Here is a 14,779-nt window from a genome sequence, read left to right as displayed (position 1 = left end):
TATATATATATAATGTTTTTAAAAATTGGAGTAGGATTTCTGGGTTTCAGCTTCCAGGATACCATAATATAAGTGTGTGCTTGGGGTGTGGAGGGGTCTGAAAAACTGTGGTGCTTCAGGGTGGAGTAAATATGAAAGTGCAGTGTTACATCAGTGGTGACACTCGCAGCCCTCGGATTCCCTTCTTCAGTTCTCTCTTCCCTTCCCCCTCTTGCCTGTGAGACAAGAAGAAGTACAGTAATGTCAAACATTATTCAAATTGGCCGCGGTGATAAACACATGAAGGAAACAACAATTTCCCCATACAGCATACATTTTTTTACCTATTAATTAAGCAGTATGTACACGAACCAGATACGGTCTCAGACTTTAATCAGACTTTCTGCCAGTCATATTATATTGAAAGAGCTGTTAACATATTTATTACTACTGTTAGTTAACTAGATTCCCTGGTAACATACCCCATAAAGTAAATGTGAATTACATTTAGCCTGAAATGTTACAGAAGACAAAATATTAACTGTTATTTATTGGACATCTTTGTCCGAGGTAAAATCTAACGGTATGTAATGAACTTTACAGTGATTTACTTATTTACACAGCTGAACATTCTTACTGAACAGCAAACACCTCAATCATGGGAACTACAGCAGGATGTGAATTCAAACTGGAGACCATCTGCTTATGAGACATGGGTCGTAACCATTACTCCACCTGCTGGCCAGGATTTGTAACTCATTTGTGAGAATGGTAGCTGCTGCCCACTTCCACTGTTATCCAGTCCTAAAGAGAACTTTCCAGAGGGTTTGGACAGACCTTTGGCCTTTGTCTTGCTCTTGATCTTTGGCGCGCAGGGTTTGGACACCTTCACAGTGGTCTGGCACTCTGCATTGTACAGGGCTTTCTTCAGGGTCCCAGAGCGGTTCATGGTCCCAGTGGCAGTGTCACACTCTCCCCAGTTTCCAAATTTGTACTTGCAGTCGGCTGAGGGACACAAAGGGGGAAAAAGCTGAACAAGCTGTCTTAATAGGGCAGCCTGCTGGGAGTAAGCTTCCTTTACGGGATTCGCCCTGCAGTCAGGGCATGATCACAACTTGGAAAACCAGGTGTGGTAATTGGGTTTGTACAGTGACCTGTAACTGGGTTCCAATAAGCCTCGAGGTGCAGGGAAACCCAGTGGAACAGAGGACCATGCCTCCAAAACCTTCTGCCTTCTGCTGTAATTACAGTTATTTCAGTTGCTGGATAATAAATTAAAAGTTCCAGATGCTAAACAAATCTGATGCTAAACGGAGTGTTAGTCATTACCTCAACTCCTGTGTGATTTATTAACAACACAGTGTGGGACTGCAGAACAGGGAGACAGAAATGAAAGATTTAGACGGGTAAAAATGTCAAATGCTGGGAACTCCAAAGTTCTGATTCTGGGAAAGTGTACAGTTATGGCATGAACGGGAGATGTTCACCATGCTCGGCAGTGTCATCTATTAGACAGGACTACAGCACAGTCCTGCTTAAATAAGTCATGGTGCAAGATGGTTCATTAGGCCGATGCAGGCGACCTTCACATTTGGAAACCGCTTGCGTTATAAATCAGATTTGAAGGCCATATCCCAGCGACTCCACAGCTTCTGTCTGATAAATTGACCCGCTTCCTCTTGTTTAGCCGTTATGACGGCTGGAATGTGCTGATGAGCTGCCTTTTCGACTAACATATGAAACTGAACACTGTGTGAAGAAGCTCTAGCTGTAATTTCTTTCCCTTAAATGCTTTAGTGAAGAAAGTGTGCGCTCCGGGGTTTGCTGTTACAACATACGGAAACATTACAGTTACAACAACTGTGGAAAAAATACACAAAGACCCTGCTGCGGTGAATACCCTGTGTATAATCAGCAGGTTCTAGATTAGCTATGGAAGGAACAACACGTGATTATTATTTATTCATTTAACTGACTCCTTTCTCTAAAGGGTGAGGGGGTGTGGTGGCACAGTGTGTTTGACCGGCTCCTGCTTTCCGGTGGGTCTGGGGTTTGAGTCCCGCTTGAGGCGCCTTGCGACGGACTGGCGTCCTGTCCTGGGTGTGCCCCCTCCCCCTCCAGCCTTGCGCCCTGTGTTGCCGGGTTAGGCTCCGGCTCCCCGCGTCCTCGCATGGGACAAGTGGTTTCAGACGGTGTGCGTGTCTTTCAATGTCAGGTTTTTATGTTAAGCAGCTTCAAATGATTTACCCATTTATACAGCTCAGCAATGTTTACAGGAGGTACTTCAGGGCAGGAGCCATGACTGAAGATGAGATTGGAACCCACGTCCTTCATTGTGAAGGGACGATTCTAAGCACTACTCCACCTGTTGCCCCAGCTACTGTGATATGCTACGTAGATATGAATACATCCATTACAGCAGTGCAAACAGCCTCTTACCTGACTAGGTAGATAGTTTAGAGTACGTCACACATAACTAGATCACGAAAAAACAACTTTTTAAAAGCATTTTCGCGCAATTGGTTTACCTCCAGTCAGTCGCAGTGCTTACTTACGGCCAATGTCCTTCTTCCAGTTGCAGGGCACTTTGCACTTGAGCTTCTTGACCTGGCCACTGCATGTGGCTTCCCGGATGCCAACACCGCAGTCCCCGTTGCTGGGCACGCACTTCCCGTACTGCCAGTCCATGCACTCTGTGCTGCCGCCCTTGGCACCTTTACCCTTTTCTGTCTTCTCTGTAGGGCCATGAAAGAGGGAGGAGTGCATCACATACAATGGGTTTTCTTTGCACTGTGTATGCACATGCAAATGTAAGACATACGTGACAGTTTATAAGTTTCACACAAAGGCAGAGATACTGTTGCATGAACGCATAGTGCACTTGACAGTAATGCTATTCCGGCGTTTGCCGCATGTATTTGATTCCATATTATGTTCTTGTCACCACCAAGTACCTGTACTTTAAACTCAGAACTAAAATGGAATAAAATGCCTTTATAAAGTAAGCCAACTATGCGAATAAATAATAGCATGACAATGAGACAGATTTTTGTACCTTTCTTCGGTTTGGCTGCTTCTGAAGAAACCATCACCAGAGCCAGCAGCAGAATGATGACAAGTGAGTATACACCTCGCATCCTGGACAGGGAATCCAGAAGGAACCATTTTAACACTGCTAAATTTCAACAAGAGGTTTTGTGTCAAATCACCACTGATGGCAAATTCAAATATTAACAGTCAAAGGTGGGAGTAATGTGCCAAGTAACACTTTATTACCCAGTGTATGTCAGCAAGAATCCTTCAACCACATATTTGCACTGTAGTTGGGGGCAGCTAGTAGCATAGTGGAAAGTGCTGCTGCCTTTGCATCCAAAGGTCATGGGTTTGATTCCCCCCTTCTGGCTGTAATACTCTTGAGCAAAGTACCTACCCTGAATTGCTCCAGTAAATTTACCCATCTGTACAAGTGAGTAAATAATTGCTTATACCTTAACACTGCAAGTCACTTTCAGGAAAAGTATCAGCTAAACAAATAAACACACCAGAAATATACCAGTGTGATTTGTCTACAATAACAACATTTAATAGCCATCGGTATACCATTTATTAAAGGACAATGTGCCAGATATACGGTTACAACATGACCTCTGGTTTACAGCACGTCGCACTGAGCCATTAACCTACTGAGACTATCGCATGAGAGCAGCTCTTTGTAATTATTATTTATTCATGCTTTTCTCCAAAGGAGCTTACAATATCAGGTAATGTTAGTAAGCTACTTTAAATTAGTACCCGCTCATAAAGCTGAGTAATTTTTACTGGTGCAATTTACGATAAGTACCACAGCAGCAGCGGGGATTCAAACCCAGGTTGTTTTGATTGATTGCAAGGAAACAGCTCTAACCACCACGTTACCAGGCAAAGAACATACCCAGGCTGTTTGCCAGAAACACAGCTGTTAACTGGAAAAAAACATCTTGCATTTAACAGAATTGTTCCAGTGGTTATTTTTTGTGACTCACAAATTCTGTTTGAGCTTAGTCCTGGTGGCGATGCCCATGACTCTACCTAGGCACCTACCTTTAGCTGTCCAGTAACTGCATGTGAAATACTTTTAGGCAAAAATGAAGCACATGGAATGAACTTGGATATACAGTACTGTACTGTACAACAAGCTATACTATTTAATTATAATTTGCTGAATAAACTGATAAACAGATGAACAGGTTAACAATACAGCTGAGTTAAATTATGCAGTTCACTACTGTTACACAAAGAGAGAAAATCCAACATGCTATTCAATTTTTCAATCACATAATAATGATACCAAAAGTGACCTTTATATTGTTTCAGGTTTCAGCAGTAACTACCTCTTCTTATCAAACAACTGTGTTTCAGACGGTGACAGAATGAGGTCATCAGAGTCTTCTCAACAATTCTCAAGGTTTATTCCATGTCTGAGCAATGAATCACTGTGGCTGATTAGCACAAGCCTAAAGATTCTTATGGAGGCATCAGAAAGCATGAAGCTCTTCTTAAATGATAGTGTTTATCATTGTGATTAAGGTGAGCTCTATTTTGTGCTTTACAGCATAAAGCCAAATCCCAGTACTAGAAATATCACGTGGCACTAGACTAAATGCCAAAGCTTTGAGGGTGGCTCCCAGTCTTCAAGAAGTACCTGGAATGCTCATGACATTTAACCTGCTGCCAAATCGCATCAACTGCACTGCACTGAAAAAATGTGTTTTGCTTTGTGGGGGGGCATTTTCAGTTCCACCACACTGTCTCCTCAATTTATGAACATAAATGAGAACTGAGACTTATTTAATCTCAGTTATTTACTTCATGGGGGGAGCGGTGATGCAGTGGGTTTGGCCGGGTCCTGCTCTCTGGCGGGTCTGGAGCTCGAGTCCCGCTTGGGGTGCCTTGCAACAGACTGGCATCCCATCCTGGGTCCATCCGCCCCCAGCTCACTGCAGTCCTGCTCGGGAGAAGTGACTCTAGCCAATGTGTGTGTATTTACTTCATAGTCACTTTCACCTGCCTAATTCACAATAATTTATTAAAGACATCCATTCGATTTTTTTGTGAGTTAGGTTCTGTAAAAGTTTCACATGTCGCTATGTAGCAGAAATAGTTTCAAAGAGATTTAAAAAAATAATTTAACTTTGAGTTACATTGAAATTAAAACCTGTTTAAAATTAAAATAAAAACACTCAGCCTCCACAAACTCCTATTCAATGCCACATGTTAACTCGTCATCCCATAAATGTGGACAATTCATCATCGTTATTGATCACCAACTTTCAGAAACACCAGACACAAGCTGTGCATGTATACCTTACTATCATCTATTGGCTCAGAGGTTAAAATCTAGGATTTCCTCTCCAATAAAAGGAAATTTTAGGAAATAAATGCAATTAGAAATGGCAAAAAAAGATAAAATATTTAAATTATTTAACATTTCTGACACCAGCATTCAGATATCTACAAATTTTGTTTTGCATTTCTCTTCAATTCAACAACTTTCTGTTTTCAGAAATAAACTCATTCTTGCATGACCATAGGCAAGAGAAAATCGTCAATGTTTAGTGAAGGATACTGAGGTGTTGATTTTGACTGGATTAGACCTGCCATCTAGAGATAAAAGTCTGTGGGAACAAACTGCCTCTAATGCTTATTTGAGACTGGGTGTTGCCACGAAACCCAGTGTTATTTCTTCCATTGATTCATCTATAATGCTACTATCAAAGCATATTGAGGAAGCTTTCTGTACTTTCCTTGCAGGGCCAAACATTTTCAGTAAAACTTGGCATTACTGTATGTACAATGTCAGAAGCTCCAGTCTCTAGTGGTAAATATGCCATTGTAGAGCATAAGATCTGGCTTGTGAAGAATTCATCGTCCATCACGACACGAAGACACTGACTCCGGATTTCTGGATTCTGTAGCCTTTATTCTGGAACTCTGGAGCTGGGCGAGATGTCACAAAGAAAATAACTTGCAGGTCCCTTTTTATTGTCAAGTAGGGAAAAAAGTAATGTGTTTCCTTTTCTAAGTGTGCATGGTGTGTTTTGTGTACTCTATATGTATGTGCTGCCTTCCTCCATGCCACACATTTGTTTTGTCAGACTGATTTTCGAGACCCCTCATCCCAACTTGATCACAGGCAGTTACGTTCAACCACAACATAATGTTGGTGTGATTGCAGAAACATGACTATCCTCGGTATTCAGCATCTGTTTCCAAAGAGTATCTTCACCAGAATAACCACAAAGGAAATTCTTGTGTAGCTCTCCCATCTGGCAAAAATAAAATCCTGATGAGTCATTTGATTACATTTAACATTAAAAACACTTATACCAGTAACTGCTAATTTTTGGATGAGGTGGCAGGGACTCGACCTCTTCAGGAACAACAACAATGCTGATCTGAACAGGACACTGCTTATACAGCTTTCTACATCACGAGGAGTTCATTGTCCTGCTGTTCCTGTTGTTAGATATTGTTCCTCTTCTCGTACCTTCATCATCACGATGCAATTTGCATTCACTCAAAATGGCCAACTCGCAGGATTTCCAAACTGTTTTGTGCTGCCAGTGCCTTTGCCTAGAATGCGGGGCACATGACAGAAACAAAGCACGATTCACTGTATACCTTTCGCATCATATGAGCCATTATGTCTTTAGGGTTGGCACCCAGCAGTAAGCACACACATTGCATCATTCTGAACGCTTGGCCTGCAGGATCTCACTACTAACACAAGTAAAATAATCAACCAGACTCCCACCAGGGTTTCTTAACAAAATAAGGAGGTGGGGGGGGGGACCCTTCAGGACTCTTCAAGGTTCCCAGGAAAGGTTGAATAGGTTCAACTGGGAGAGTGTGCCAGTCCCTCTCTGGGATTCTGCATTAGTGAGTAGGGAGGGCCAGCGTCTCCATTATAGAGATTGTTCCCATGTGTCTGCATTGATGGGTGATATTTTAGCTGAGCAATCCAGACGACTCCACTGCAACGCCATGTATTCACCTGACAACATTATAGTCAGGGATGAAGCACCAGCGGTTTCATTTGAACACTCAATCAGAACTCAAGGAAGATTGAAAGTGTGAGCCAAAGGCAGATGTGGCAAGACAGACCCATCAGGCACTTAACATTCCTTTGAAAACAGATTCATAAAGTGTTCCACTGACCCTGTAAATCTTGCTGTAGTGCAACCCCCCCCCACACACACACAAATAATTTAACAAGTTTTCACTCAACGCTCTCACTTTTGAGAAACTTTATTTCTTCCAGAAGATAGCAGAGTTCTTCTATTTCGATTTTGAAACAAACCAGTAAGTGGTTCAGATTTGCTCTTAGTTTCCTCCTCTACCTCAGCTGTAAATATTAAGGGGTTCGCCTGACGACACACAGTAGCAGCACCCAGCAGGCTTCATTGCGCATAGCGGGCCCTGAGCAGTGTGAGGCCTAGTACTCCTCAAAAGCCTTTATTTCTCTCTGCGAGGAGTACAGATCCTTTGGTTCAAGAACGATGCCTTTTCTCGCCTCCTTTTATGTCCTTTAAAAGGCTTCACAACAGAGATCTCATGCCGTGCCTAAGAAGCAAGTTACTCTTCCGTCCATCTGAATGTAAACTTATTTGCATGAGCAGACAAAAACAAACACAAAACCTAAAGATTTGGGAGGGGAAATGTGAAGGCCCTTTTGTACATGCAAGAGAGTACTTTTTTTGAGGACATTCAGCTACATCATTTGTGTCATCAAAGCAAAATTGACTAAAAATGGACAGAAGCTTCCATAATTAAGAAACACAAGTCTTCTGTTCACTTCAGAAATAACACTTAAATTTGTACTCAAGGTGTAACTACATATTTCACCAACTGCCTCATTTTGACCATGCTGAAAAACATGGGTTATTAAAAAAATAAAACGGTAAATTCTCAAATCAAATACAATGAAAATACAAATTCTCTGCGCTTCATCCTGCTCTCATATTTCATCTGAAAAGAAGTCCAAATGAGATGATAAACAAGGCTGTTAACAGCCAAATAGGACGAGGAGCTTTATTTGTATGCATTGCCATGGCCTTGCAGCGTGAGCTGTAGAGAACAACAGCTCTGAGATCCAGTTAACCCATTAGTTAAAAGCACGTACAAGAGCCTATTTTCCCTGCCAAGCTGGATAGGAGTTCTGGCCCTGACCGTGCCTGGATCTAGCTTAATCCTTTGGGAAGAAACATTTTAGAGTGTTTCACGCAGAAATTAGTTCAAGAACTTGGGCACCAGCCACTGACCAGAGCGGCTGAGGAAAAACAGATGAGATGGTGGGTTCTCACTGGAATTTATGATGGAATATGTAACCAAGTATTACAGTACCACCACTTTGTCTCAAAGAAAATTAATTATTCACGTACACACAATTTAACTCAAAAACGGTGGCATCGGATAAAGTGACTTCTTTGAGAAGTGTACCTGCACATGCATTTCGCTGCTAGTATGTTACTTTGAAGAAAAGCATCTGCTAAATTTATAAACGCAAAAAACTCAAAATTAAAGTTTGTTTCTTTTTCATATCCAAAAAAAAAAAAAACATGAGAAAGAAAATGTGCACAAGTTTAACACAGAAAGACACCCAGTCGTGACCATAGTACCAGTGTCTGAAAAGTCTAAAATGACCACTTGCAGCAACTAACTGAACCTCAGAGGAGCAATTTAGAAATAGCCTAATGCCTTCCATAAGTCAAGTCACTTCAAAAAGAAAAAAATGCACAGAGGAAATCCGCCTAATCAGGCTTATCACCATAAGAGGAATTGAATTACGTTCTCCGAGTGGAGAAAGTAACTAAGCGTAGTCTATTTAATTTTTCAGTCCAGAAAACAGCAATCCAAATCCCGGTCTCCCAGTTTTCTATTAAAAATTGCAGCACTTCTCGTCTACTAAAAGTATAAAGGCAATAATAGGAAGAGCCTCTTATGCCAAGTTATGTCTTTAGAACATGTTTCAATATATAGACATTTCACTGTGTGAAGTTTGATCTTTAAGGATTCATGGTGTGCAGTAAATTTCCTGGTAGCTGACTCCTCTTGTTCATACATACTGTATGGTTCACCTTTAGTTTTGTCCATATTTTGTATTAATACAGCGAGGCACCAAAATTCTCCTCACTGCGTTTTAAAGACTAATAACATCAATAAGGTCTTGCTTTGTCTTTTTCCCTCTTTTCAGACATCATGAAACGTTTCTGTGTGCCCAAAATCAGTTCCCCAAAACAAGAAACAAGCCTTCGTTCAAGTTCTTCCATAATATGGTAAACAAGACTGAGTGGAAAGTTCAGATGAGGCCTCTCCGGGCATTATATAACTTTATTTCCACCTCTTAACTTGTATTCCTGTATGCTTGCATATGGCTACTAGAGCTTTCATGACCTGCAGGAATTCTCTCAGATGTTCCTTTGAAACTTCAACGCCTGGCCTCTTGTAGCTGAAACCTCAGTTTTCAAGAAGTATGCATCTGCTTGTCTTCAGGTTCACCAAGAATGGCCTCTGGGAATAAAATCACAGCACTGGACCTTTGACAGTGAAACCAAATGCAGACCGTCAATGGTTGAGTAACACAACCTCTTCCTTTTCAGAATTAACAACAGAGCAGAAGTGAGTCAAAGTAATAGTCTTTTTAGCGACAACTGATAACCATGGTATAGAAGACAGAGATTAAATGTCATTGTGTATTACAGAATGGTTAGCAATGTACTTCGTAATTTCATTTGACTGTATCTTTTTAATCACACTACCTTGGGGGATAACTTCTGTATGTTTTTCTTTAAACTTTTTTGGAAGATGCTTGAGAAAAGTAAAATATCCAATTTATAAGGAAATGTAACATCATTACAAAAGCAACAGTTTGGAAGTAATTAAAATGGAGTATTGAGAACTGGCCATATCTTTACACTGCTCACGTCACAATACATATCAGCTGTGTTTTCTGTCCAACTAATTCTTCTGCGTGTTGGGATTTGATGGTTTTAAAAGGTAGCAGAATCACCCAGCACTGAGACCAAATCCAGGACCTGCCATCACATTTAGCATTGCCTTCTTCAATAGCCAAGCCACAGCACTTAATCCTCCTGAAAAGTTTAGACATGAGCGATAGCAAAGGGTACATTTAAACAATTTCTCATTCACTTTTCACAGCCTTTAAGCAAACCTTTTTGTCTAATCAAAACTCATGTATGGAAACAAAAGGGAAAGGGTGCTTCCAGTTCTTAACAGTGCTTCGAGCTACAAGGTGATACATAAGAGCCAGATGAGAAGAATAGGAAAAGTTCAAAACTACTACAGTAAGAAGACATTATTGGATTGTAGGACAAACTAACAGCTGCTGTAGATACTGCTGAGGACCAAGTCCACTAGAACTAAATGTTCCCTTAAAAAATGAACAAATCAAAAGGAAGATGCAAAGTTCAAATTTAAAGTTTCCTTCTCTTATAAAGTGGCCTTTGTTCTAGGATATAACTTTTCCACGTCAAGTTTTACATTAAAATTGCTCTCTTTAAAAGATGTTTTATCCTTTCTCTTAGGAATTGTTGATGTCCATCTGCCAAACTGTAACACTTCCAAAATCTGAGTGTGTACTTGGCTTGCCTCAGGATGGGACTGTACCCGCAGTATTCAAAAAAAAAAAAAAAGGTTCTCAACCTTACTTAAAATCATTACATAAAATGCAAAGAAACTGTTGTTTTTGTTGTTTTGTTGAGAGCCGTTACATGAATTACAATCAACAAACACAGGCACTTAGAAACTCTTCTTTGGATGTCCAGAGGGGATGGGGAGGGGGGCAGCTTCAGAAATGCTATAGTGGAGATGGTTTGGGGCACTGAAAGAGGGACACCCCCAGAAAGGGCCTATTCCATTGTAACCTAGTTATCCTGGGACTTTTAGGGTCCCATTCAGCTTATAAGTAGAAAAGAGTGAAGTAGCTAAACACAAAGGGCCATTCAGGGGTGCTCAAAGTAGCGATCAAAGCATGGAATTAGCGTTAGCCACCAGCGCTAGCCCAACAGTGCAGAGCTGAGCTGGGGGAAAGCGCAGTATCCTGCTCCCGCTCCCACTCTGGACTCAAAGTTTTGATGTAAAAGCCACGCCACAATATTTACACCAAGAGCTTCACAACCACAGCCCTGTATCTCCACTGGGGTCCTACCAACGGACTCCTCAGCAAGTCCAGTGGTGCTTCACTGCTGTTAATAATAACACTCGGATTAAACATCCTCAGCATGCCTGCAATTTCCCATATATAAAACCAAACCATCTCTTTATGATCCACACACAGAGGACAGAAAATTCTACTGGAAAATCCTACAGCCGTATGATGGGCTCTTTCACTGACAATTGATTTCATACATTGTATAACTTCAATCGATTAACGAAGAGTAAAGTGGAAATTAAGTGATTACCTATTTCCACTCTGCCTCAAGATTACCTTGAGACCAAAGGTTGCTCAGTTGTCTTCAAGAGTTTTTTTTCTGAGGCACATGAAATATGATGCACACTTGCTTGGAAACACATGTAGCTCCAAGGGAACCAAATTAAACTTTGCAGTAAAACTTTATATCCTTGGCAACTGGTTGCTTGTGTAGTCAACAAGTGCAATGTCCTTATCCTCACTTTGCAGGCAATAAGCAGAGCTTTCCCCACTATTAATCCCTTTTATGCCATTTAATTTTTCAACATTGCAGGGTGCCCTTGTAGAGCCGTTCTGAACAAACAGGGGTTTAACTCATTAATGTTACTGTTACATTTGTCCTCAAATTTTAGTAATCTATTGGTTTACCTAGCAATTCATTTCATAAAGTCTCTTACTGGTTCAGCACTTCTACCAACAAAAAGGGTTACTGATTTCACAAATCTTAGAATAAAGAAATGTAGGAACAGCATTTCTATAAAGAACAACTTATAGAAATAAAATGGAAAATTAAAATATTTACTGTAAAGCTCTTCGGACTTGTAATGTCACTGTTATCCTGATAGTTATAAAGTTTATATTTTTTAAAATTGCTATGCGTTTCAACCAGATCACATCACATGATGCGGGGAAAAACAGGTCAGTTCGGGTCTCGCGTTTCCAGAAATTGCGCATTTGCGCAAAATTAATCTTTCTTTGCCTGAAAGTCCAGTTCCTTTCCCTGCTGTTTTCCTTCTTCCACATACGTGTGCCACATTCACTTTATAAAAAAAATTTACAATTAATATCTCACATAATCTTAGAACTAAATCATCTGTATATGAGGAAAGGCATTGTGTGCGTTCAGCTGCCGGGTTTGAAACCCGCACACTCATGAGAACACTCTCACGAGTACACACATAGACACTGTGACTGTTCATCATGAAAATTTCATATTTAGGTGAACTTTTCCATTCCACTAAATCGACCTAAATTGTTCATCACTGTTCATCTAAATTTTATCAGTTTTGCGCACAGTGACAGTCGCCTAACAGCACAAAAGTCTGAGTTGAAGTGCATTGATAGACTAGTTAAATAAACAAGACTTTCTCTACTCTACGCACCATGGTGAGATGGTACTGAAACAGTGCAATGAACAACTAACAGCGTGAAAGTGCCATTTGCACTTTCTCCGCCCTGCACACATTTTACGCACGTTCCCAGGTGATGCCGGACATGATGATGTGTGTTCGCAGCCGGCTGCGGGACTCGAACCGAGCTCCACTTACTTGGACGACCTCGTTTCTTTCTTTTTCTTCACTTCTTCTTATTCTTATTGGTGCGGCTGCGGCTCTTTATTATCTTTACTACTGAAGTTCTCCTTCAGCGCACTGTGAGTGTGTGTGTGCGTGTGCGCTGCGCTTTGCGCCTCTTTCTCTGCAAAACTAGTTCCATCTGGTCCAACATGAACCACTTTTAAATGGACCAGCGCGTGGCGTCATGACCCCCCCCCCCCCCCAAACCCCATCCCCCACGTCAAACTGTCTTTAAGTGTCTTGAACAGACGCCTTTTTTCTATAAAGCCACTTGGTTTTTTTTTTTTTTTAAAAAAATCTTACAAAACAGCTGAAACCCGTTCAGTGCTTTTAATTTTTTTTGTTGTTGTTGATTTTCTCCATAATTTCAGTTGACAAATAAGTCCAACTGGTACTTGGAGTTAAGGTTAGGAATCCTGGGGCACACAGATATTTAACCCTATAACCCTAACCCTACACTGACAGTATCAGTGCAATTCATTTAACAGCCGAATGATTCCCTGTCTAAGTTTTGTTCATAAATAAATAATACACATACAGTAAAGAATACACTGAAGAGAAAAAGCAGCTCAAGAACAAGATTAAGCTGTACCCTGCACCCTGTTTCAGTAGAATTTTTCTTTTTTTCTGTTATTTAGCCAAAAGATTCTGATGTGCCTTATGAACGTACATTATCTTCTGGACCTTCAAGAGCAATACACAGTTTTTATAAGGTATAAAAAAATTGTAGCTATCCCCTGACCGAGTCTCACAACAAGTACCCTCGGCCACAAGTAATTTACACACTGTCTGAAGCGGGTAGGGCCAAAAACTGGGTTTCTAGGGTTCTTATCTGAAGTAGATCACACAACATTCAAAAGCTCAGAAATGCTCCATGTAAATATGCAATTTCATGCCAAACAAAAAAAAAGAAGATGCAGAATGTCTTCATCCGATAACACTGAAGCATGCATCAAAGGCTCTCCCACCTTTACAACAATGCGAATACTACCAGTGTCCACATCTGTGGCCCAACAGCAGCATCTCCCGAGAAGAGTTTCACCTTCATGGGTTCGAGAACCTCTGATTACAGTCAGTCTCTCTGCTGGACTAATTACAGCATGAAGGAACCCGAAAATGATGCCCCTGACCAAAAAGCACTGTTATTTGGTTTACTTGTCCCAGAATGCTCAGCTTTGGTTCCCAGGACTTGTGCAAACAATTCACACTTTCTAGGCAATGCGATAATGCCTGCATGTGTACATAATTGTACAGCCTCTAATTGCCCCTCTTGTGCTTTTCACTAGATTCTTCCCACAAAACATGTCAATCAAGGAAAAGTTAATAAGTATGCAAGACATGGCTGTGGGACAGCTATGTTTATTCTAAGATCGCTTCAGATTTGAAGCCCAACACTTTTGGAAAGCTTGCTCAACACAGGCCTGTACTTACCTATACAGCAAAACCCTAGTTATTTTTTCTATCATGTCTGTGCTACTTAATGGACTATTACAAATATTATCATTTTTGCTCATTTTGCTTATAAAGGTAAGCAAAGGTCTGACTATAGCCATTGACAGTGTCTACAGTTCCCTGAAGCAGCCACCAAGTGACTGTCAGTGCACTATAAATGGGTAATTAGTGGCTAATATCGATTAATAATTAAATTATCCTGGTCCCACTGAAATGTAATTCCAAGAGCAATGCCTGCTCCTTTCCATTGTTCATTTATTATGTACAACATTATTCGATGTTGCAGCTCAAAATATGAAATGGTCCTGTCATTGTTCATATGCCCGTGAGAATGTCTTACAATGGATTTTTAAATTTTATTTTCCCCTATTGTGTTGCATGCAGTCATGACCTCCAAGCTCACCCCTGAGTTTTTTCTTTCATTCCTAGGGAAAATATTAAAGGTTCATGAGTAAACTATGCAGGAACTGGAAATATGTCATAACTCATTTGATAATACAGATATTGTTGATCAGTTCTACTGGATGAGATGCAAAATCTATTATGTTTCTTTTCTTAATCTGTTCTGATTTGACTTTGCAGCCAT

At 40.7% G+C, this 14,779-nt stretch overlaps 1 protein-coding gene across 1 annotated transcript; it reads right to left on the bottom strand.

Annotated features, from left to right (window-relative positions):
- Positions 1-12: 12 nt before the first annotated feature.
- LOC108929070 (midkine-B-like) lies at positions 13-12,885 on the bottom strand. The gene is made up of 5 exons (XM_018743380.2): positions 12,715-12,885; positions 3,035-3,117; positions 2,535-2,714; positions 817-984; positions 13-215 (listed from the first exon to the last, which is right to left on the bottom strand). The coding sequence occupies exons 2-5, from the start codon at positions 3,114-3,116 to the stop codon at positions 187-189; spliced, it is 459 nt and encodes a 152-aa protein (XP_018598896.1). The 5' UTR covers position 3,117; positions 12,715-12,885; the 3' UTR covers positions 13-186.
- Positions 12,886-14,779: the final 1,894 nt, after the last annotated feature.

This window comes from Scleropages formosus, chromosome 7 (assembly GCF_900964775.1).
Source record: "Scleropages formosus chromosome 7, fSclFor1.1, whole genome shotgun sequence".
NCBI lineage: Eukaryota > Metazoa > Chordata > Actinopteri > Osteoglossiformes > Osteoglossidae > Scleropages > Scleropages formosus.
Note: the sequence above shows the minus strand (reverse complement) of the source record. Positions and strands in the feature narration are given on the sequence as shown.